At 42.0% G+C, this 24324-nt stretch overlaps 1 protein-coding gene across 1 annotated transcript in view; it reads right to left on the bottom strand.

The window, feature by feature from the left end:
• nrp2a (neuropilin 2a) overlaps positions 1 to 24324 on the bottom strand; it is a 73675-nt gene that overhangs the window by 12591 nt on the left and 36760 nt on the right. The window contains exons 9-15 of the mRNA XM_008325475.3: positions 14039 to 14183; positions 11947 to 12122; positions 11334 to 11513; positions 11101 to 11245; positions 4158 to 4238; positions 3956 to 4060; positions 100 to 365 (exon numbers count right to left, since the gene is read on the bottom strand). Of these exons, the coding sequence (XP_008323697.1) occupies positions 100 to 365; positions 3956 to 4060; positions 4158 to 4238; positions 11101 to 11245; positions 11334 to 11513; positions 11947 to 12122; positions 14039 to 14183 (1098 nt within the window). The remainder of the gene's footprint in view (positions 1 to 99; positions 366 to 3955; positions 4061 to 4157; positions 4239 to 11100; positions 11246 to 11333; positions 11514 to 11946; positions 12123 to 14038; positions 14184 to 24324) is intronic.

Below are 24324 nucleotides of genomic sequence, written 5' to 3'. Positions count from 1 at the left end.
GTCAAGAACCAGGACATTTCAACCGTCTTATAGCACACCCTGCAGGTGAATCATGGAAGGCAGCAACTCGATTAAAAGTATCTCTGGCTTCTTCTGTACCTGGAAATCTTTTGGAGACCGTGGCAGGATGGTGCGACCCTCCTTCCAAACTGGACCCTGGTCATCCTTCAGCGTCCAGAGCAGAGTCTCCTCGTTGTGGGCGTCTCGCAGTAGAACCCTGAGGTGGCCCTGGGCCTCGCCCCACAGCTGGTAGGAAAAGAGGAGGCAGAGAGGTCCGGTTTCTGCCGGCACCACGGGGCCGAGGAGGCGAGCCCGCTGCTGCTCTGTCTTGAGGCTGGCGTCCATGTAGAGGTAGCTGTTGAGCTCTGGAGGAGAGAGTGGAAAGGTGGAGGTGAGCGGTCGCTCTCCAAAACTTCACAGTCTGGTGCTTCATGTGTTTTCAGTTTTTAAAGTTCTGTCACCGCTGGATAATGAAACCCAGAAAGTGCCTCAGGAACTAATGAGCCCCAGTGAAAACACAGCACTGACTGCTGGTTCGACCTGGTGTCTGCTCCGCTAAATCAAAAGTGACAAAGAGCCACATTTGATCCGCTTTCATTTCAGACCTGGAGGCAACAATTAAACAGAGAGAATCAAAAGGTTGTGTGAAGCTCCTGAAATGAGCTGCTGCACTTGAACCTGTCTTCACTAATACAAACAAACAATGGCTGATAATCATCAGACAGAGTTTTCACACAGTTTCCAACGTGTCTCTCAAACCAAACATGGGCTAGTCACCAGTCACTAACAGGAACGCGATCGCCAGCGTTCACAATGGACGCCATATAACAATGAGGTTATGACAAACACAAACACTTAAGGCCTTAATAGCCTGAAGCTCATTTTAAACACAGTGTGTGTGTGTATGTGTTTGTGTGTGTGACCAAAACTCCAGTCAGGCCCCTGGGGGCCCATTCCTCTTCATTCTCATTCAGGTAAATGACTTCAGTGACGGAAAAGTCCAACTCAGATCGCTCCATTTGTTTACACCAGAGGATGTTTAGTTTGCAAATTGGACACCGGCATGAATTCCATTGTGAGGGAGTAAGATTAGTGACTGTACTGTAAAGACGGAGTGTGTGTGTGTGTGTGTGTGTGTGTGACTCAATGAGGCGTCTGGTGAAGAATGTCTTCAGTGGACCCTGTGGGAAAATGTTCCGCATCAACAATCTGCAGATGAAATCACCTGCTTTATTGTGAACCACTTTTGAGTGAGTATATATTACATATGTGTTTATGCTCTCTCTCTCTCTCTGTGTGTGTTTTTGTTTTCAAGCCAGAGAAATAAAACCAGAAACATCTGATGATGCTCACGCTCCCTGGGAACAGTTTACTTTGTCCACTTCAGCTCAGGAACTCGTCCATCTCTTTCTTGATGTTCGATACTTTTATAGAAGAAAAACCTCTTTAGTCTCCTGCACCAAACCCGGGGGGAAGACCAAACATTAGCCTACAGAAGCTGTTAGTCTGCAGCTGCCTCACTGTAGACTTCGTGTCACCACAGTTAGTCCAGTTCTAGGCTCAAACTTTGAGGTGAGGTTGATGGTTTTCTCCATGGGCTGGACACTTACATGAAGTCCAGTAATTCTCAGCTAATTCACTCCTGTATGTTGGAGCTCTATTAATCAGCAGGTTAACATGGAACGAACATCCACCCAAGGGTTAAAGTCAACAAGCAAGTGTGGGCCATGGCCCATGGACTTGCCCTCTCCCCCTCCCTCCCTTCCCAGCCCCACAGTTTCAGGCTCCACGTCTTCACTTCATGACCCTGGATGTTTGAGTCGGGGTAAAATGTGTTTATTGTGACTCTGCGAAGCATTTTATTGCTCCTTTTTTCTTTAATGTTCAGGACCAAAGCCTGCGCCTGACGTTGAAGCGTGGCACCCAGCGGCGAGCCCCCCCGTTGTTGTGACTCTTGTTTGCCAGGCAGCTCATAATGAAGGCAGCGCCGCCGTTCACAGCACAACAGAGCATTGTTAATCAGTTTCACAGTGGCCTCCTGCTGCCAGACGCAAACAAGGATCCATTCTGTGGAGCCTAGTTAGCACTTTTTTATTAGTGCAGGTATATTAGGGCGAATAATAGGACACGGAATCCAGCTCTGTGTTTTATGACAGGAGGTCAGGAGGTGGAGGGGATCAGAGATCCAGGCTCTCATAAGAAACAGGAATCCACCGCAGGATTAGACAGTGATTCGATAGTCGGGGAAATAATGACTGGCAAAAGGCTAGAATTTCCGACCTTTGACATGAATCAAAGGCCGGTGCGGCGTGTCAAAATGGCTGGAAATGATACTCCATACATGAAAGCTTCAACTTGACTAATCCAAGCAAACCCTTTCCAATCGGCCGGTGATGAAAGACGTCGCTTTGAAGCCCCTCTATCAAAGACGCTTACGACCTAAGTAGGTCACGCTTCAGGAAAATGTCGAAATCGATGGCTACACCAAGAGTTATCCAAAAATATGACACATAAAGGAGAGGAGTTTGTGAGAGAACTTCTCGTTTAATTCCATCCATCTGGAGAAAAGCCTGAATCTTTTAAAAACCAATGGATTTCAAAAACAAGGCCAGGATAACAATTCTGTTTCCCTGCCAGTAGAAAAATATGAATATCACTATATATGCATAAAAAAAATCCTATTGAACGCCAGCAGGATAAGAGGGAAGAAAAAGACGAGGAGGAGGAAGAGGAGGAGGTAGTAAAGCAATGTTTCTGATGCCAAGTGCTGTAAAACACCAAAGCAGAAGGAGGAAAAAAGGCAAAAGGAAAAGAGGAGGCGGCGGAAACGCAGCATCACGGATGCCAACTGTGTTTAAACAGTAAGAATGGCACAGAGTGTCTGCTTTTGAGGCTAAATCTGCTCCACTGCTGATTTTAATCCAGGTGACGTTACCAGTTTCACCTGAAGACACCCTGGATCTTTTATTAAAACAGATGAATTCCAGAAAACAAGGCAGGGATAAAAATCCTGTTTCCAGCAACAACACAAAACGTCTGCTCCTGGCTTGGAGATACATTGCACGTCTGAACTAAATCCAGGTGACAACACACATTTGTTTATTCTCTTCAGATGAGGAAAAAAAAATCTTTTTTTATCCAAGGAGTTTGAAAAACAAGATTAGGACAAAAGTCCTGCTCGCTTGCCAGTGGAAAAACAGAGCAAATAATAAAAAATAAAAAAAAACCTAATACGATACAGTAGGAAATGTTTTAACGCCAAGAGCTGAAATGAACGATGCAGTGAAGGAGCATTTTTGGAAAGAAGGAGCGGCAGATGATTCTTCTATTTTCATTTTCAATCTGATTTGGAAATTAATCCATAATGAAATTTGTTTGTTTTAATTCTGTAATTTTAATTACAGAATTCTAGTATTGATGGGATTGATCAAATAAACATTGCACCCAAATGACAAATCCACCAACTATTTCCCTGTTATTTAATTTTGATTTGTTTTGTGTTTGTCCTTTAACACACGGATGATTGTTTTCCTCCCTCAATCTTTACTACAGGTTTACATGGTGTCACCGTGCATATTTAAATTCTTTTTTTTTTAAAGTTCTTTTTCCTTTGGACTGTACAAAAAAAGAAGTGTTTAAAATAACACAAACTTAGGATTTAAATTAAACAATACCAACTGGTGGGAAAAACTGCTCAAACACCGTCGCAAGGTTTTAAAAGACTGACAGGAAGGAAGAAAAAAACAATATTTGGTTAGGCTTAAAATCTGTTTTCCGTCATTTGCCGCTGACATCTGTGTCTCAGCGATGACTGTGTCGTCAATACAAACACAGATCTGAATGAAACGAACTTCAACTGCAGAATAACTGCAGGATTTACGTCCACAGCCGTGAGTCAGTGCAGCAGACAGCAGCTGTGAGTCAGTCATGACTGGGGGAATGTGAGTGGACTCACCGTGGCTGTGAAGAGACCAGAAGAGGGGGGCAGTGGGGTCGTGGGTCCACCCACACAGGCCGTGGTCAAAGTCACAGGCGCTGTCCGCCGCAGGAGAGGTGGAGACTACAAAGACCAGGGGGAGACGACAAAGATAAGAAGGTCATGACCTGGGAGGCTATCTGTGAAGCCAACACTTCAGTGGACAACTCTTTGATTTCACCTGTGGTTGACACGGGAACAGTGGTGGTCTCCAAGTCGGCGGGTAGAGTTGGCGTGACGGTGCCAGCCGGGGTGGTGATTTCTGTGAGAAAAACAAAACAATAGAGTTCAGAGGAGGTAGAATAAAACAATCTCTGAGTCATGATAGGACGGAGGCCCCTAAATAACAGACGGACCGGGAGACACAGACGGCACAGGAAGTGATAAGAAACAAAGACGGGGGAAGCAGTGAAGTAAGATTTGTTTTTCTTGATGTAGTCTCTCACTCAGAGGCTCACGATCGGAATTAGAAACAAGCAGGAAGTAACACAGCCGTGTACAGTTACCAAAGACTTCCCTTCTGTAAGATGTTGTACCTTTGATAAAGCTGTTAACAAGAACTGTTTTTAAACCTGGGTCAGTTCTTCTGGCAAAAAAAAAAAAAAAAAAAAAAATTAAGCATCATTGTTTTTGTAGAAAATAGGTTTTTGTTTTCTAACTTTCATGGATGAAAACAGAAAAACAAAAAAACTGCATCAAAATCTACAGTTTTATCACAAAGCTCCACTTTGTATTTCCATTCTTCTTAAGTCTGTGGTCTGGGTTCTAAATGCAGTGCCACCTAGTGGACATCGCATTTAATTTGAATGAAAACAAAGAGAGACACCAGTAGATCCATGTACGGACGCCTGGAGCTAACGCTGACGAATGTGGGAGTCCCCTCGACCTTGGACGAGACTGTCAGACTCTGGGACCACTCACTGCCTGTCGCAGGGACAACACACACTACACACACACACTGTACCAATGTGTGTTACACAGCTCTTTGTCACTCTATTACTCACGCAAGGTCTGAGTGAAATGTATGATTTTCTCTCCGCCCTTAACATCTATTCAAGCACACATTCATCACTGAGGAAGACAAACAACACACACACACAGACACATAAATAAGCCCACCATTTACTCATTAAAACGCGCCATGTGTGAACGCACGCACACACACGTCAGGCAGGCTGCAGCCGGAATGTGAAGTGGGAGAAAGTGCTGCATTATTAGGAGCAGATGGGTCAACCCTGGTGTATTATGGGAGTTTACGCAGAGCTCTGGGTCATGTCTCGAGCTCAGATCCTAATTCATTATGTGAATGAACTGATTTCTGTCTCAGATAACCAGCAGGAAAAGTCGTTAAACTCTGATTTGGACACAGTTTTATATATATATAAAAAAAGCCAAAACAAAAACTGAGTTTCATTTGAAGTTTGACATTAATGATCACTGACAGGGTTATGGGGACAGGATCAGATTTCATATTCCTTTGGTATGGTCCCTGACTTGGATGGATTTCAGTGAACAGTGAAAGTTGTTTGGTGAGTGTCTGTATGAGGTAATGACACGGAGTCCGTTCAACAAAGAACCAGATGGAGGATCCAAATCGCTCTGTAAACAACAGTCTGTGATGTCTAAAAAAAAAACAAACTTAGTTCACTCATTCAACTACTTTTGAATGTAGCTGTAGCCAGATCCAATTTAGACATTATAGTCCTTAGTTGTACACAGTCACTGTGGAGCTGCTGCTGCTGCTGCTGCTGCTGCTGCTTTAATTGTCTTTTTATCTCGTTGTTGCAAAAGCTTAATGTGAATTTACCAAAGTGTAACCTAACAATTAAAAGTTACAGCAGGAAATCGGAAGCTACTGAGTCGCCGTGGGTTTTGAATGCAGATTTCCACATTGACATTTAATGTGAAACTGAACATCTTCATCAGCTGTATTTTTCTAATGTGTACCTCTTATAATGTTTCTTTTTTTCTTGGTAAATTCTTGGAGCACTTAAATCAAAAGAATTCCTGCGGATCACACCTCAAAGGGTCATGTAACTTAACATCAATATTCCCTAACTTACTGTTGAACCAGTATTTCCAAATTAAAATCATGATTAAAAACACCATACACAATCGTGAACAATTGTGTTCTTTCACTTTCATGAATATAAATTGAGTTCAATATGTACTGTATGCGTACTAGGACTAGATGTTACTATCCCCGACAATCGATACCCAGCAACTAAAAATATCTGAACTGGCTCATCTCGATCACATGACGAGAGAAAATAAATGTCTCTGTGGTCGCCAGAAATTTGTTTTGTCAAAAAGGGGTCAAAAGGGGTCAAAACCAGTGAAATAAACCCTATTGATCAACAGGAGGAAGTAGCAGACCCCCCCCCCCCCCCCCGGGATTAACGCCTTGGACACCTGTTTATAACATCCTTCAGCCTCCTGCTGTTGTTCATCCTCGTTCTGGATCAGCCACCTGTGTCATTTAAACACCACCAAACCCAGTGAAGGGGAACACACCTGAAGTCATGCACAATTGATCTGCTTTAAAGGAGCTTCCCGTGGAAATGAGCGCGAGGGCGCCCCAGCTGGAGAAATGGCAAACATGAAAGGAGCGCCCACAGCTGGTGACGCTGTCTGACATTAACCCAGTGTTAATGTCATCTCCTTTACGCCCCACATTAACTGCCTTAATGAGACTCTTATCACTGCGGGTCAACCAGGAAGTTAAGACCAGGAAAAATCCCAAACCATCTCTGGTCTCCTTTTCTCCTCTTCCTACTCTCACATTTTTTTGTGTTTGCCTTGTTTTAAACCATGTTTAACCTTTGAGTTCTTCACCTAAATCTTCAGACTTGAAGCTAAAACACACCACAAGTGTCTCCGTCTGGTGTGGGCGCTAGTGGAAATCTAACTAAACACGCACTCACACACACACACTCGCACACACACACACACACTCTCACACACTCGCACACTCTCACAGAGTGCATTAAGATTCCGTCCTGCTCCTGTGCTCTCCGTGCTTTCAAAGGTCAGGCCTTGTCACAGTGTGATGGCGTTGACCTTTACAGTGTGTGACACTGGTGTCAGCAGCAACAGCAACAGCATGGACTAAGTGTGTTTGTGTTTATGTGGAAAAAAAGAGCGGAGAAAGTGATTAAAAACATATGTGACCTGAATACATTTCCACACAAACAGTAGGAATTTGGACAATCACGAAAACAAAACACTGTAGGGATTTGGCTGCTGATATGTGAGGTAAAGTACTCAAAGGTGACGAAATACTGCTGCCTCATCTGGCTATGTACAGTCCTAGTGATTTAATCAGATAATAATATCGCAATATTTGTAATTCATGTTCACAAAAATATATATTTATAATTATTATATAATAATAATATATATTTAATATTTTTAGGATAGAGTTAGTAACATTAGAATTAAAATATTTTATCTCTGTCATAACAATTCTTTTTCTTTTTCTAAAAAACATTATTCAATCTTTTTACTCTGCAAAAACAAATCTACATCATTACAGGCACACATTTCTACAGTGTGGATAAAGTACGTATGTATGGATTCCTACGCTGACTAGTTTTCATACCTTTAGAACATTTTGTTTAAGTAATATTCTGAGATACAATATTTAAATTGTAATACAATATTTTGTCAGAGTTTTGATGAATTTGGATTTTGGAATCTGTCTGAAATAGTTGTGTGATTAATTCTATGTGAGATATTCTGGTGATAAATTAACATTTCCTGTGAAATGTAAACTCTATGCAGTATTTTGGAAACATTTTATGAAACGTAATAATCATTGGTTGGAGACCTAACTAGATAGAACATCTTCAGATCTGTTGACAGGAGACTCTCGGCTAATGCACCTGTGAGGCAGCGTCCATCACTCGTCCACAGGAGCGGTCTATATGGTCTCTACAGTCTGTATGGTTCCATGCCCCGGGCCTCAAGCCTGTCCTTGAAAGATTCAAGGACAGTGATGAAATCTGTGTGTGCCTGCAGGCCTACTGTACTGACAGCCCTGTGGTGCAGGGACTGTCCCTCTGCGACCCAGTGTTGTCTTACATAATGTGTCTACTGCTGCAGGTGATGATGCAAGTCGTCATCATCATGCGTGGGATGAGTCTCCAACATCTACGAGTGGACCCGGGGGAGAATCTGGCATGGATAATGGAGGTGCGCACTCGCATACATAAACACACACGCACACACACACGCACGCGCGCTGATAAATGGATTAGAATGTCGTTCTCAAACACACACACACACACTCTCTCTCTCACACACACACAGAGAAAATCTTCAATGGAGATGCCAACCCACTCTGGGTAAAAGATGCTGCTCACTCTCCAAAGAGTCTGACTCAGCAATGTGTCAGAGAAAAGAGAGAGAGAGAGAGAGAGAGAAAATCTTCAATTATGTAGAAAGCTTTCTGTAAATCTCTGCTTGGCAGCCTGACACACACACACACACACACACTCACACACACTGTGAAAGATAGATGGACACACAAACAGCCACCTGAGAACATGATGGCAGAGACAAGTAGCCACTGTTTGATATTCTGTGTGAATCACTGACTGGTCCGGGGGAAGAAGACCAATGTCCATACAGAAAATGGGAGATTTCACTCCATAAAACACATGAGAGCTTGCTCTAAATCCTGTCTCCATTAGATGTCATTGTTGTGCACTAAGTCTACACTTTAGCTTGGTGAGTATCTCGGTATGTTACAAGAACTCTCCAGTTGGGGCAGTGACAGCTCCACAGACAGGAGTTTAAAAACAGATCAGTTTTCCATGGACTGTGGTGTGTTAGAGTGAATGAGTCTGATTTCTGTTAGAAACAAAACTGTCTGATCTGAGATACAGCTGCTAACACACTGTAAAGCTAATGTAGGCTTAAGGAGGCACAGATTTTAATCAGGTCAGTCTGTTGTTGAGGAGCTGACAGCTGTGTCTTTTTTCCTCTCACGTCCCTGTTGGAAGTCAGTCAGTCAAAGACAACCAGTCTCTGGAGCTCAGACGTAAGAAAGTCGTTACTTCATGCTGAAAAAATAACTGTGAAAAACTTGAACTTTACCTTTAAGTCATGACTATGGTTTATAAATGACACAGGAAGGAAAACAGGAAATGTCGTTTTATTTTATTATTATATATGTCTGCATCTGTACCCTGAACCATTAGCCATGAGCGAGCATGGAAAGAGGTGTGATTGTGAAGAAACAAAGAAAGAATGGTTTTAAAAAAAGAGGCTTGGTCCCAAAAAAGGAAAAAACAGAACAGAAAACATTGACAGACCCACGCACTGGGCCTCAGGGTTATTAAAAAAATAGGGGAGGTGGGGGGGAGAGGGGGTGATCAGGGGGAATACATCTGTGTGTCAAAAATCTGCCCTATGTTTTTTATCATGATAAATCATACACATGAAACTTCAAAATGAGAAGAGCAGGAGGTGAGCAGGAAAAGGAAGTGAGTGATTTAGTGCGCGTCAGCAGCAGCTCAGTGTTCCTGCTGCGTTTCACAGGCCTGTCAGCAGCGTGTGACCTTTGACTCTGAAGGGGTTTAATCCCCCAGAAAATCTAGCTACTAGCACACAAGCTTACTAAGCTAATGAGCTACGTTATTAAGCACATCACGTAATTAGGCCTAAAAGAAAAATCACCCTGTATGACTGTATACTTCCAGTAGGGGGCGGGGGGTATAACCAGAGGGGGGAAAAAAAATCCTTTTTTTATTAAATAGCTGAATACCTATGAAGGTGGAAGGACTCAGACATCACAGCATGCTAATGAGCTATGGCTGCGTTAACAAAAGGTATTTATATAGAAAAACCTAAAAATTGAATTTAAAACATCTCACCACTGACTGTTCACTTCACTACTGATGCTGGATCAGACAGGTCCATCCCTCAGAGTGTACATCAGAGATCACAGTGCACTCTACATATTTATTGTGGTCACAAATATAATGTTCCAGAATGTTCTTTTCTTGAATATCGCATTGAGAATAATAAAAGAAGAAATGAAAACGGAGAAAGCCATCATCTCTGCTCTGCAGTTGTTGGCTAGAGCATTTCATCTGCACTTATGTCAAAGCCACAGACACACACACACACACAAATCATCTCGGAGCATTTATAGAGGCATGATTACTGCGTCGCCGAGAGAGTACACATTTATATACCGCTCTCTGTGTGGGTTTTTTTGGGTGTGTGTCTTGATGTGAGATTAGTACGTAGCGTGTTGTGCGATGCAGCTCAACCATCCTGTTCAGGCACAGAGGGAGCGGTAAACAGTCAGAGTCCATATGTGAGCTGTCCAGTGTGTGTGTGTGTGTGTGTGTGTGTGTGTGCATCCCCAGCACTGCCTCACATCTGGAAAACAGACCAGGCTGGAAAGTGAACAAGCCAGCACTTTTCTCTGTCTCAGTGGGGATGAAATTCCTTCAAACCAAACCTTGTCTATTCCCAACACACTTGTTGTTAAACCTTAAAGTGATAGTGACTCATTTTCGTACACCTATTAAACCGGACACATCCAAACCACACCAGCTGAAGACTACAACATCTTTGAAGTATGTTTAGCAAACTCTCCAGCGCCAAAGTCTGTGTAAAAACTCCAGTTTTCTTAAACTTCTACATCACTGTATGATGGTACTGGTGTTAGTAGGTTTGTGTCACCAGGAGAAATCGATACGAGGGATTTCAAAGGCCGATGTATAATTGAAATGAAGTCTTTAGTTTCTATTTTGCTAAAAAAAAAAAAAAAAACCCAGTCATGTTTTCAGTTAGAGTGAGTGTCTTCACTTGGAGAACTATCCCTTTAAAGGAATGAAACACACACTCACACTCACTTACTCCGGCTCTGGCTGTCTCTTTTCACCTCTGGCAGACTCTGATGATTCTCATGCATATCTAATGTGATCCTCACTTTTCCCAGTGAGCCAGTGTCCTCAAAGTCGATTCCATTTTAAATACTTCTCTTGTGTTTATTAGAGTTCAGAGGGAGTTTTACTCCACTACAGACCCAGACCCTCCAACACATACAGCAATGATTACATCATGAATCAGCAACAGCAGCAGCATCTTTTCTCTGCATGACCTACCTGGAAGGTCACAGCCTAGAATTTCCACCCTCATCCCGATCCCTGCAGGAGACCAGCGTTCCGGATACAGCCTAATGTACTGTGCCACCGTCTCCTCAAAGTGCCGTAGTTCTGGTGTGTCGTAGTGCGTGTTCCCCTCGAAAATCTGCACCAAACACAAGAGTTGTTGAACTGGTGTTGAATTACACACACAGAGCATTCCCTTCACGTGTCCTCGTCCCTTCCTCCCTCACCTTGGCAAGACTTGTCTTGCTGTCCATTATGAAATTCCATTCTTTTCCATTCAGGCTGTAAGCCACTTTGTACTTCCGAACAAATGCCCGGTTATCAGTGGTGGCTCCACTCCCGGCATCTCCTCCCCTGGCTCCTTGAGTGATGACACCACGCACCGTTTTAGGAACGCCGAGATCCACCTGGGGAGATTAGATAATGATTATTAAAACCCATAAATTTCTCTGGAAAAACAGAAACAGAGCTGGGATGCAGGTATGGTTTAATTGCTACACTGCTTCTGGTTTTTGCTCTGAGCAATAAGTGTAGGCAATAATCCTGCACTTGCATTCAATAAGTTTAACCATGAGGATAACAGAGGCCAGACAATGTTACTTTACTTTCTCTTTATACTTTGTTCATCGCAAATGATCTCTAAGGTTGTTTATGACCAACGCAATTATTTTAGGACTGTTTGTTTTTTTTAACCGTCATCGAAAAACGTCATCAGTTATGCTGATGATTCACAACTTTATATTGCTGTATTTTCTGATGTAAATGATTACTATTTTTTCATTGATCCTAAAAGGGCAAATATACATTGCAATTCAGAAAAAATAGGACAACATAACTCACCTGCAGCCACTCCTCCCCAGACAGAGGTTGCGCGGGGCCTGGGAACCAACCGGAGCGACTGGCCACCAGACGAGCAGTACTGGGATTCCACACCATGTCCCTGCTGGAGGAGGCTGAGATCTGTGCATCAGGTAACAGGCCGGAGAGGAGACCCTGCAGGTCTGAACATGGAGCATCTGGAACATCAGGGGGAAAAGACAGAAGATGACTGTACCTGCAGGGCTGTGGGCTGAGGCTGGAGGTTTGATGGAGATTTCTTCACGATGACCTAACGTATGCCGTTACACATATTCCCACCTGAGAGCAGTTATGCTGCACCGCAGGGCTGCACTACTGCCGACTAAGCATTACCAGTTTAGACAGGAGCAGACGGGGTGGAGGTGCGCAGCGCTGTAAGACTCCTTCACCGTGCAATTAGTGCCATTAGATGATATAAAAGCATATGTTTAATCTACCGCAGAGTGGCTTCACTTGAGTGTCTTTATACGCTACGCAACAGCCTGTTCACTCAACTAAAGGGCTAGTTCCACTTTAATGTAGAAGCTTTTATTAATAACTTTCAAAGACCTGCAATAATATTGGACCATTGTATTCTTTTGTGCTATAAATCAATTATTTAAAGAGGTCGACGTGGAGGGGAAAAAAAACACAAAGAGTGAAATAAAAATATAAGAAAATATAAAAATACAAAAACATATACATACTACTGCTGTGTTTACCAGCAACGTTTTTTGGACAATTTCATTGTTTAAAATAATTGTTTTGAGTTTCCCATGTAACACACACTGTACTGACCAACAGCTGCTGCATCTCTGCTAGCCATAACAGACGTGTCTCTCTATGGAATTTGGTGTAGGATAGTGAGGGATTTGGAAACTACATCTTCCAAAGGTGAAAAATAAAGGAGGCATTCTAAACAGTCGTCCAGCTACTGTAGTCAGAAGAAAATATAATATTACATATCCTTAGCCTTTTGTCAGGAAACTGAAATGTGTGTGTTCTGTTACAGTGGGTCAGTACCATATTTAACAACACTTCAAAAAGAGCCTAATTATGACTTTTAACACCAAAGGGATGAGGTTTATATCAAGGAGGGGAGGATAGAGTCGGGAGGGAGAGGGCTAGGAAAAAGGAAGGGCAGGAGACAGAGGAAGTGAGTAAAGGCGGCAGCAGGGGGGGGGGGTTCAGCTGTGCAGCGGATTAAGAGAAACACAGATGAAAGTTTCATGTTGTTATGTCAAAAGCAGGAGATTTTAAATAATGTATAGAAAAAGGCAGGAGGATGTCGGCTGCATCTACATGAGTGTGTGTGTGTGTCTGTGCGTGTGTGTGTTACAGCTAATCACTAGACTGAAAAATATAGAATCACTGTTTCTGGTGTAGGAGATTAAATGATTGATCAGCACACACTTCTCCATATAGAAAGAAGCTAGCAGAGCAAAAAAGGACACATCCAACAAGAGAAGTATCTGAAACCACGGAAAGAACAAGAGGAAGACGTCGTGGGGGAGCTGGAATAGAAACAGAAAGACGACAGGAGATGTGGGAGACCGTGGAGAGAGAGAGAGAGAGAGAGAGAGAGAGAGAGAGAGAGGGAAATGATACTGGTGGAGCTTTTGGAAGAAGGAAGAAAGAATAGAGAGTAAAGAGGTTTCTTATAATTAGCCTGAGGCCTGTCATCTGTAAAAGATAGCAGCAGGAGTGTGGGACCGTGTCTAAACACACATGTATTTTTGCACGAGTGAGTGTTTCTTATGTGGTGGTGTATTTTTCTGTTTGGTCTTTAAAGTGTTTATTTTCTTCAGTTTGAAAAAATAAATTTGTTTTTTTTCTTTCCTGGAAGACAATAGAAGAGTCAGTGTTGAGACCGCACTGTAAGAGAGACAATAAAACCGTAAACAAAAAAAGATTTCACTCTCTCGCTCTTTTCTCAGGACATCTGCTGACTTTGAGTATTTCAAGATAAACCAGCAGGGCTGTATGACGGAGAGCTGAGTAACACTCAACAGTCACGACACAGTCAAGTGATGTTTCTCCAACATTATGTTGGGTCAGTTCTACTAGGTCATCCACAAACTCTGAAAACACACACCTGTGATCTGACAGCCGTAGAGCTCAAAGCGCAGGGCGATGCCGTTTCTCCAGGTCTGTGGTCGGATGCGAACAAACCGGGCCAGAACCGGCTGTGGGACTCGGTTGAGAACAACCTCAGCTGGGTCAGTGTTGGCGTGGAAAATCTATGAGGAAACAAAAGAGAAAAAAAAAGAAAGAAAATAGAGATTATTGTCAGAAGGAGAATAATGATGAAAAATGTGGGGTTAAATAATTGGACAACCTTTAAATTTGTCTAAGGATTTAATTACTGAAACTGTAAAAAGGTGTGTAATTTAACAAACAGAGAGGATATTTGTATTAGTGAAAGTCGTTGGTGGGTCTTATCTCACTTTTCTCACACACACTCCTGATGTCCTGATGTTCATACACCCATGATGCACAGTTGTGCTTGACTACACACACAGGAGCAGGGGCGGACAAGCCAGAGACAACCCAAACACAGATCCGATATCACCAGCCCAGCTGTCGGCCTGTTTTGGGGTCAAAGGTTTGGCGCTGGGAGGCTGGGAAAACTCCAGGATGGATGAGGAGTTACTCTACCTCCTCCTCCTCCTCCTCCTTCTCCTCCTCCTCACACATCGCCCACTCGTCCTATGCCTTCAAGTCTGCCTCCATGCTGGTGGTCAATGGAAGCTGCAGGAGGCTACATGGGCAAACATGACCAGGCCTGGCAGGAAGTCTGGACAGGTGGGCAGGATGTGAGTTTGATTCTCTTCCTGAATTCACTCTCCATGAACACACCCTTCCTTCCACTGGCTAATAACAAGGCTCAGAGGTCACATGGACCCCTGCTGGTCAGTCCCAGGCTTTCATGGGACCCAAAGAAAATGTCCTGCCTTGGTTGTGTACACCAAGAATATTTACAACTCATTTACAACATTTTTAGTTTTTAACCATAAGTGTATATTGGAAAAGACCTGATTATTATTATTTTTTTGGTGATGTTTGGTGCTGATGAAGGAGAAAACTACGACCAACAATCAGCTGAATTTCTTTAAATTATCTATATGTCAAATGAAGGTTTTATTGTCATGTATTGTACTTTAATTTTCTTCATTGAAAAGTGCTGTGGAAATAAAATGCACCATAAAAACCATTGCACGGAGACCTAAAAATAAATCCCTTAGAAAGTGATTTGGACGAACATTCTGATGTTGCTGACGTGAACCATCAAGACTTGTTCAGTCAGCGCGCCCTTTATCTCCTGCTCAGTTCATGTTTATTTTGGCAGCAAAGTCAACAGCGGGTCTTGACAAACAGACAGACTGACAGACACCAGACTGACTTTTATGACTTCTCTGCAACAGGGAGGTTTTCCTGAAACCCTAACGCTGAACTGCTGATTATGAATAACTTCCTTTTCCTCCTGCTCTGTCTTTACCCTCAGCCTTTCTTTGCTTCCCCTCATCTCAACACCTCCATGATGTTTTCCCCTCAACACCTTCTCACCCCCCTCCTGCAACTCCCTCTAATTCCTTTCCTCCCTCTGGTTGTTGGTTAGTCGCTGAAACCGCACACACAAAGACACAGGAAACCACAGGAAACCATGAAAACACAACAGCTTACACACGCACTGACAGTCAGATAAGAGGAAGAGCAGCATCTACTAACAGACTGAGACGGAGATCTCAGAAGTGTCTGTGGTTGGACAATGAAAACACTCCAACTCTCATTTGGTCTAATTCTATAGTTCTTAAACCAGCAGTAGACCGGAGGAAGGAAACATAGGAAACAATTATACCACAACAAAATTGAAAAGACAGAATTGTTTTTAGGTTTGATCCCGGCTCCTTCTGTATGGAGCTGTGGGTTCCATCCCATACTCTAGAGACATGTAGCTGTGGATTAGGTTCTTTGATCAGAGTATAAAAGTGAGTGTGAATGTTTGTCTCCACATTTGGTTCTGTGCTCACCAAAAGGCAGCCTTGGATTGGCTCCAGCTCCCCATGTGATTAAGATCCTAAAATCCTTTGAAAATTCTAAAATAGTTTGTATGTAATGTTTAACAGACATGGCTGAAACCAGATCTCCACTGGACCGTACCATCTGTCAATTATGGTCTCATACTCTACACCAGCAGCAGGAGTCATTACAAGTGTATTTTCCTCTAAACAGGATTGTAAGTTACAAACCTGATAAACAACCTCAAAGAAGAAGCACAGAAACCAATGAGTACACGTCATGGACATGTTTACTGTTTGGTGTTAGGGAACAAGTTGAGCAACTGGTTTCCTTATTTCTCAACTTCCATGAAAACAGTCAGCAATCAGCAGTGTTGGCTGACTACGGACTCGTTCAGCTTCCTGCTTCTAAGCATAGTAGTATCTCCATTTAGTTTCCAGTCTCTTCTGTGTATATTAAAGGTGGTGATTTTTCCACATCTTTATTTTCTGCATATTCAATTTACAGGAAGGAAAAATACGAGACATTACCATTTGAGTAAATCAGATTGGTTTCTCTGATTTTCTTTCCTGTATAACACATTTGATGACATCAGCGTCACGTGAGTGAAATATTTCTAAATCTTTGGACTAGCACACGTCGACCTAATAATTTAAAAATAATCAAACCCCTCTGATCTCATCCCAGCCTGTCAGGATCAAACCTGAATTCACTCCTGTATCCTCACTATCTCACTCGCCCTTCCTTTGTTGCAGCTGTTTCTCATTATAAGTGATAAAAATAATGCCTGGTTTCTGTCAGGGTTTTGAAAAATCTGACTGCTCTGGTGCAAAGTGACCCATTTGTCTGGCAGATGTCTCTCCAAAATTACCAGAAAATTCCATAACCAGTGGGGAATATCGAGCGATATGACTTCAAAATCCTACTGGAGGGTTTTTATTTGATTTCGGGCATGGTCTGATTTAATCAAGCGGAGCTGACATGGGTAATACAAAGCAGCCTGAGTGTTTGAACAGATAAGCGGCAGCTATCGTGGCTGAATCTGCTGCAGCGCTGGGGATAGCACAGCCGCCATGTTTACCTAAGAGGCCAAACAGTGGCTCTTATGGGGGTTACGCAAACAGCCACGCATGCTCACACAAAGGACATGCACCGGGACTGTCTTTGCCTTTCGTTTACTGCAAAAACAAAGAGCAGAAGGGAGGAGCGGCAGGAGGAGGGGGAGTCCTCAGAAGAATAGTTAAAAACAGATGAGGGCTGGAGAGAAGAAAAAGACAAGGTTAGAGAAAGGACAGAGGACGGAGTGGGGTAAGTTGAGGAGGAATGTGATGGAGTTGGTGTTGAACCGGGAAGGGAAAACAACGGACACATTCATCACTCAAACAGGAAATACCCCATCTAAGGATTCTTCACACAATAACATCTACACACACACACATAAGATAATTTCTATGGCATTTCCTCCATTTTTTAAAATTCAATTTCAAACAGAAATGAGATTTAAGGTCTGCAGAGAATGAGAACGTTATCCACTGCTTTACTACCAAACAGACACAAGTATAGATAGATCTACACCGAGATCAGCATCGACTTCTGACTGAATGTGACGTGAAATAAGTTCCCTGCAATTGATATTGTGATAAAAATAACCTTACAGTCACTCAGATGATAAGGTTTATTTATTGTCCATTTTACTTTAAATTGGATCATAGTTTTGAAAACTGACCCAGTATCAACCTTGGAGACTCAGATTTCATTATTATCAACAAAAATGGGGCTAGAAAGGTGCAGAGGTCTGACTTCCTAATGCTGCCAGAAAGTTCCGGTTTCGATACCACCCGTTCAAGTCAGGACAAAATTCACAAAACATGGGCTTCAAAGTTTTAAAAATTGAAAACATTAAAATTGAAAACAAATAAATAAAAGTGATTCTCCTAAAAATCCATATAATGGGGATAAAATGGAGGAATGTACTGTATTCACAGTCAATGTCATAGTGAGTTTATATTTAACAAAACAAAGTGGAGCAAAATCTGTTTCCCAAATGACATTGAAAACCAACACCGAGTCCCCAAATCCCAAAAAGAATTTTTCTTCAAAAAGGGTTTTTCCACTTTTTAAAAACTCTGTACCAATCATAAATCAACATATTCTCTTGTTGCCGTGTAAATGTTCAATTTAGTTCAGTAATTTAAGAGAATTAAGTCTGCTCCTGGCTCTAAGTCCAATCCAAAACAGTGAAGTTTCTCAGACTAAAAAGTTTGGAAATGTCTGTAAATATATTTGTGCATTACCTCTTCCCATAAATGCCTGCTACCTTAATGGCCATTAGCTGGAGCACTGTAACGCTGCCAGCTGCTATTCCTTTTTTTTTTTTTGTTTATTTCATCTTTGGATAAAAGCAAGCAATATCACCGACGTACACAAGAAAAAAAAAGTTCAATAAGAGTCAGCTCTCTGGAGATACGTTTCATTTTACTTTTCCTGGATGAGAAAACAGAGAGAAAGAACAAAGTTTGAAGAGAAAGAAGAGACAATGAAGGGTTGTCTGTCAGACGCCAGCGCCCCCTGCCTCCTTCACTTCCTCTGCTCTATTGTCGGTCTACCTGACAGGTCACTTAGTTGACCCCTGGATCATTAATGTGAAGGTTAAAGGTCAGTGGTGGCAGGGAGCAGATGGTTTGTCAGTGACCAACTTGTTCTTAACCTGGTTAATTTTTCACCAACCAGGAATGTGCGCCAGACTGAACACGGAGGGGCAGGGTTTGAAAAGTGTGTTTCACACCTGGTGTGAACGTGAGTCATGGATGCGGCAAATGTGACCACATCAGAGAAGATCGGATCTCTCTCTCTGTGTCTCAGTGTCTCTCTCTCCTGGGATGTATGTGATAGGATCTATGGACTCATTCAGGACTCACTGGGAGTGTCCGTGTGTAATTAGATCACTCTGGATGTGCATATGCTACAGCATTGTTTCTCCGGTGGCTGGTTGTGTCTCAAAGTGGGTCACAGAGAGAGATTCAGGGGTTTTATTATTTTATTTGATGCGTCTCAGGGAGCTACGGCTTCAGCCCTGTGACTTTATTTAGTCCAAACCAACAGCTGCCGCTGTCTTTCTGTGCAAAGGACTGAGGTCCGACTAGAAACCCAGGAGGCAAACTCATCTCATCCATCTGCACGGCTTCAGTCAACCAAGACTCTAATTAAAGGTTGCTAAAATGTAAGCGATATATGAATCATTAAAAGGCTATACTAAAATTTGTAACATAAAAATAAAGTGTGGCCAATAAATCAAATAAATGTTTCTGTGCAAAATAAGAACACAAACAATAATAATAAAATAATAAATGTAAAACACAGATTAACTGCATTCATTCAGTTAAAGAGTGGGTTTATTTGATGACACACCAGTTTACCTTTCATCAGGCCATCATTAGACCCTAGTTATTTCACATTATGTTAGATTATAAATTTTTTTTTTTTTTTTATTCCAAACAGGACGTTACCAGACACAACACGTTAACATATCGTTGTGGGTCAAAGACGAGGCCACATCCGTCTGGGTCTGTAATCTGCCCAACGACACAACGACGAACAGCTTTTTTTTTTTTTTCCGTGGCCTTCTTTTCATGACATGTGGCAAGGTAGACTAAATAATTAAGGTTGTAATGTTGAAGAGTCATGAAAAGATAACGAAGGCCACACACACATACACACTTCAGCGACATAAGCACTGTGTGGTTTAAACTATTGATGATCAGTGTGTGTCTGAACCAGGTCACTTCATAAACAGTGTGTACACAGTACAGCACTCATGAAGACGAGACTGAACTCACCAGAGTGTCTGTTCTGAGACAGGAACTGATGCAGAAATAATTTCTCTGCTGTCTTCATGTTTATTTCCAGGCTGATGACACCAACCAGAGGCCTGATGAGCTCAGGGCAAAACATCATCCATTTACTGGCATTTGTTGTTTCGCTGCAGTAAATGTATCTCTTCACGATGTTCCTCATCATCCTTTTTATGACTAAACTGAACAAAAATCCAAATAAAACCAGAAAAAAAGTCAATATTTTTTTCCCTAGTCTCATCTTGCATAAAAAGCCATTTTCATCAATTGGCCAAAATAGAGAAAATATTTTAACCAAAATTTATTTGATAATTTATTATATTAAATTTGTCAAATTTGCCTTAAACATGTCACGGTGTGGATGTCCTGAAAAATGTGTCTGCACACGTAGAAATAACACAATATTTCATGCATTTTTCATTAAAGGTTTGCTGTAATGAAACAAATGCTGAATCAAAAACACTAAATGAATTTTGCACAGAAAGTTCAAATCAAACATATTTCTGGAAGAACTTTAAGGCTGCAGCTGCACCCAGTTGTAGATTATTGATGTGTGAAATTAATTTGGTTATACTGCATTGCATTAGAGGTAAGTTATTGAATATAATAGCCAATAAAACGTCCCTAAAATTATTCAAAGGCACATTTTTCAAAAGTAAGAGCTGTAGTTCAACTGAATCCAGACCAATGGTGTGTGAAATTAATTTGCGGCAAATCCACTGCATATGAATTCAGTTGCACATTATTTTTTCTTTTTCTTTTTCTTTCAGACGCTCCCTCAGCCATCCTCTTAGAGAGGGATAAACACGCAGCCCATGTTAGAAACGGTGGCAAATGAGTCATGTGTGGACTGAAACTGTCTGGCTTCACACCCGTCTGAATCCAAAATCATACGGTTCAGCCTGCAGTACCACTTCTACCCAGAGGGGTGTAGGTTCAAATTCCTTCATCTTCTTTGTTATATTTTCACGTTTTCGTATTCAGCTGAATTTCTTGGTTACATCCAGGAAGGTGTGAAGTCGCGGCAGTGACTTTTCTACACCAGACGATGAGCAACTGTGGCCGACACATTTTGAATCCCAGATTTTACAAAAGTGAAGCAGAGTCTTCAGTTGTAGGTGGGTTTTTTAAGGGTTCTATTTATAGGGCTGTGAAAATGCCAAGGTAGAGTGGATCCTAGACACAGCCGCAGAACACTTCATGCATTCTTAAAAAAAAAAAAATCCAAAACACAGAAACGTGGAGGAAGTGTGTGTTTTGTATGTGTGTGTGTGTGTGTGTGTTGAACAGATTTAGCTGAGGCTCACAATGCTTTTCAGAAAAATCCCATCAGCTCTGGTTCCAACCAAGGCACAGGGAGATTTTCCTCGCAGGCGGATTGAGAACATGTCTTTAATGTTAATTTCTCTGAGTGTGTGTCCTGTGTACGTTGGGTTAGCGCTACAGAAGGGGATTAAAAAAAAAAGACGTGGTGTGTTTGTATCTAAATGCGGAGTGTGTAAGTGTGTGTCTGTGTGAGAGAGATATGCAATCCCTAAGTGTGCTTGCGTCTCATCAAGTAATGAGCTGCATTCGTTGAGCGCTGTGATTTGGTATTAGCAAGTCACCGGGGTGTCAGGGCAAAAATGTGTCTGCAAGCAAAGAGTCTAACACACACACACACATACATATACACACACACAGATGTCTGTGTAGAAGAGGATTCTTGTTTCTGCTGGACAGCTAACTATTAACTTGGCTTTCTGGTTGAGTAACTAAAGATCGTGTGTGCAGGGATTTCAAAGTCAACACATTTCACAATAAACTAAAACTATTACTGCTCACTATTGTTATGTTCCAACCTGGTTATTGTAGCACAGAGCCCTCGCTGATCTGTCTGGCTGTACACCTCCAACATTGTTGTCTAAAATTATCGGCAGAGGGCAGCATCGCAGACGACAGACACACCAGCGATTCATTTAAACCTGTCTCTTGGGCTGCATCTGTCCAGTAACTAACACAGGATTCACCTTTAAATGATGTACAAATCATCTTTTATTCCCTACAGTCTAAGACATTCATCCCTCTAAGGACCCTTCCCAACCCCCCACTCTGTCTGTCTTTGTTTATTTCTGCGGAGGAAACCTTCGGTGACCATTTAATCCACAGAGGATTCAAAACAATTGCACGGACGCATCGATACACGATTCTTTAAACCCACGGCATGCTGGGAAAAGACAATTAGAAAAAAAGACAAATCCCGGTTATTACAGGACCCCCGGTGGTGAGCGGTGAGCTGCAACCACTTAAGCTGTGCTCTGGACAGACAGGCTAACTGGGAGTTTGTACAGCAGCAGCACTGGTGGATTAACAGTCACGGAAGATTCCCAGTTCAGCCCAGTGGGAGCGGAAGACACCCTGAAAACCAGGCCAGCCTGAAATCATGATACCAAAGTCCAATTCGTCAAACGTCGTTTCTTTCCTTTATGCGATTCATCTGTCAGCGTCTGTGGTCGGCGAGTGCACAATGGAAAAACTTTTGTTTGCGCGTAATCCGAGAAGCCTCTGTGCTGCGTGTCACAAAGTGTGAATGCAGGGCAAATCCACATGGATTTATGGGCAACTGGAGAAGAGCATCCTGGGCAGAGTATCGTGTTTTCTTTTTCACTATCTAAAACAGATGGTGTTCTTGTAGGAATACTACCACAGGCTTTTTTTTCATAAATGTGGTTACAAGAGGTGCTGACAAATTGTCAGAGTAATTTCTTGCTAGATTGGTTTCCATCTCCAAGAACCAGCAGGGAAAGTGATCTGGTCTTTGACTAAAAACATGGCTGTCAACAGGGGCGCCAAACTAACCAGGAGTAGTTTATTAACCCTGACACTCCTCTAGTAAGTCTACAGTTTGACATAGTATGTTTGTCAGAAATAGTAGATTGTAAAAAGCTGAAAATTGTATCAATAAAATCAGCATGTTTTGGCAGACGGAGTCACACAACAGCTAATGCACTAATGTTTTTTAGATTATAAATAAGGTTTTACTACTGAATAACTCCAAATCAACAAATACAGTAACTTTTAATTACTGTGCAGATAGTAAACATTTTATATTAATATTTATAAAATGGACTGTACTGACTGTGTGTCATGACCGTTTTTGTAGAAGTCCAAAGTTTCAGCTTGGTTTATCTAAATATTGCTGTGTTCGAAGTTTGTGTTTATGCTCCATCATTTAAACCAAATCAAATTTTTCATTGATGAAGTGTTTTTTATAACATTGTTAAAGGCTTCGTTATTTAACTTTACATATATGTGTGTATGTGTGTATGTGTATGTCTGAGTTGGCGTCTGAAAGCGTCTGACCAGGATTTTTTTCCCCCTTGTTCCTGCTCAGACAGATTAGTGGACTCAGATTACATGGAACAGACAGACAGGCACACATCATATAGATATGCACACACACGCACTCATCTGCAGACGGAGAGCTCAGCCAGAGGTTTTTTTATGTGTGTGTGTGCGGGTTTTTATGAAACGAGTTGGGGGACTGTCTCGCAAAATGCACAGATGTTGATTTTAAATCCAAATTTCCTTTCTGTAATCTCCACATTTAATACCTCCCTCCACCTGCCCCACCGAAAACCAATCACATGTGCACACAGAAGGGGAGCCCGACTCCAGCGGGGTAAATGCATGGATTAAGCCCCCTCTTGGAGCTCCACTACTGTTGCCACCATTTATTTTCCTACTTAAGATCCATGGTGACCAGCTAAAAACCCAGATGTGTGTGATGGGCCTAAAATCCCAATAGAGATGGGTTTACTGTAGGTCACATGACCTGACAACAATGAGAACAACCACAACAACAACGACAACAGCAGCAGCACCAAAACAATAATATTTTGCAACATAGACACAAAGTGGAGTCCTGAGACATTTAATGTTGCATTATATGTGTAATGGCATTTTGTTTCTGAGAAAAAGGAATGACTTCATTTTGTTTTCTATTTTAGCCAACTGTGCTTCAGCCACACCTTAAGTTACTAATACATTAACCTGATTGACTTTTTTTCAACTTCACTGTTGAAGTTTGTCAATTGTTCCACAATGGGATCATCATGGCAGAAAGAAGTTGTTGATAAACTTAAAATATTTTGTTGTTGTAACTGTTTCTGTTGTAGCTTAAAACTTTGTTTACTTTTTACAAAGGAGTTCGCGATAAAAAAATAATCAGTTAATGAAACAGTCAAAAATCTCTTGTCCTTAAACTTCCAGTCATCTGGCAGTAGTTTTCATGCACCTCTGACCTTCTGTTGGTATCTACTGAAACCACAGTCAAACCCAGGCTCTGTATCCAAACAAGCCCAAATATGCCCGATAACATATTTGTTCACTACTGACTCCGAGAGTGTGTGTGTTTGTGTGTTTATGCAGTGATGTGGTACAGAGTGATGATGAATAGTGTGGCCTTGATAAGGGCACATAGAGGACTTCACTGTTCTCGTTTGTCAGCTTTACCTCCTCGTCTTTATCT

Source organism: Cynoglossus semilaevis, chromosome 14 (assembly GCF_000523025.1).
Source record: "Cynoglossus semilaevis isolate Cse_v1.0 chromosome 14, Cse_v1.0, whole genome shotgun sequence".
Taxonomy (NCBI): Eukaryota; Metazoa; Chordata; class Actinopteri; order Pleuronectiformes; family Cynoglossidae; genus Cynoglossus; species Cynoglossus semilaevis.
The sequence above is the reverse complement of the archived record's forward strand: the minus strand, read 5'-3'. Positions and strand labels throughout refer to the sequence as shown.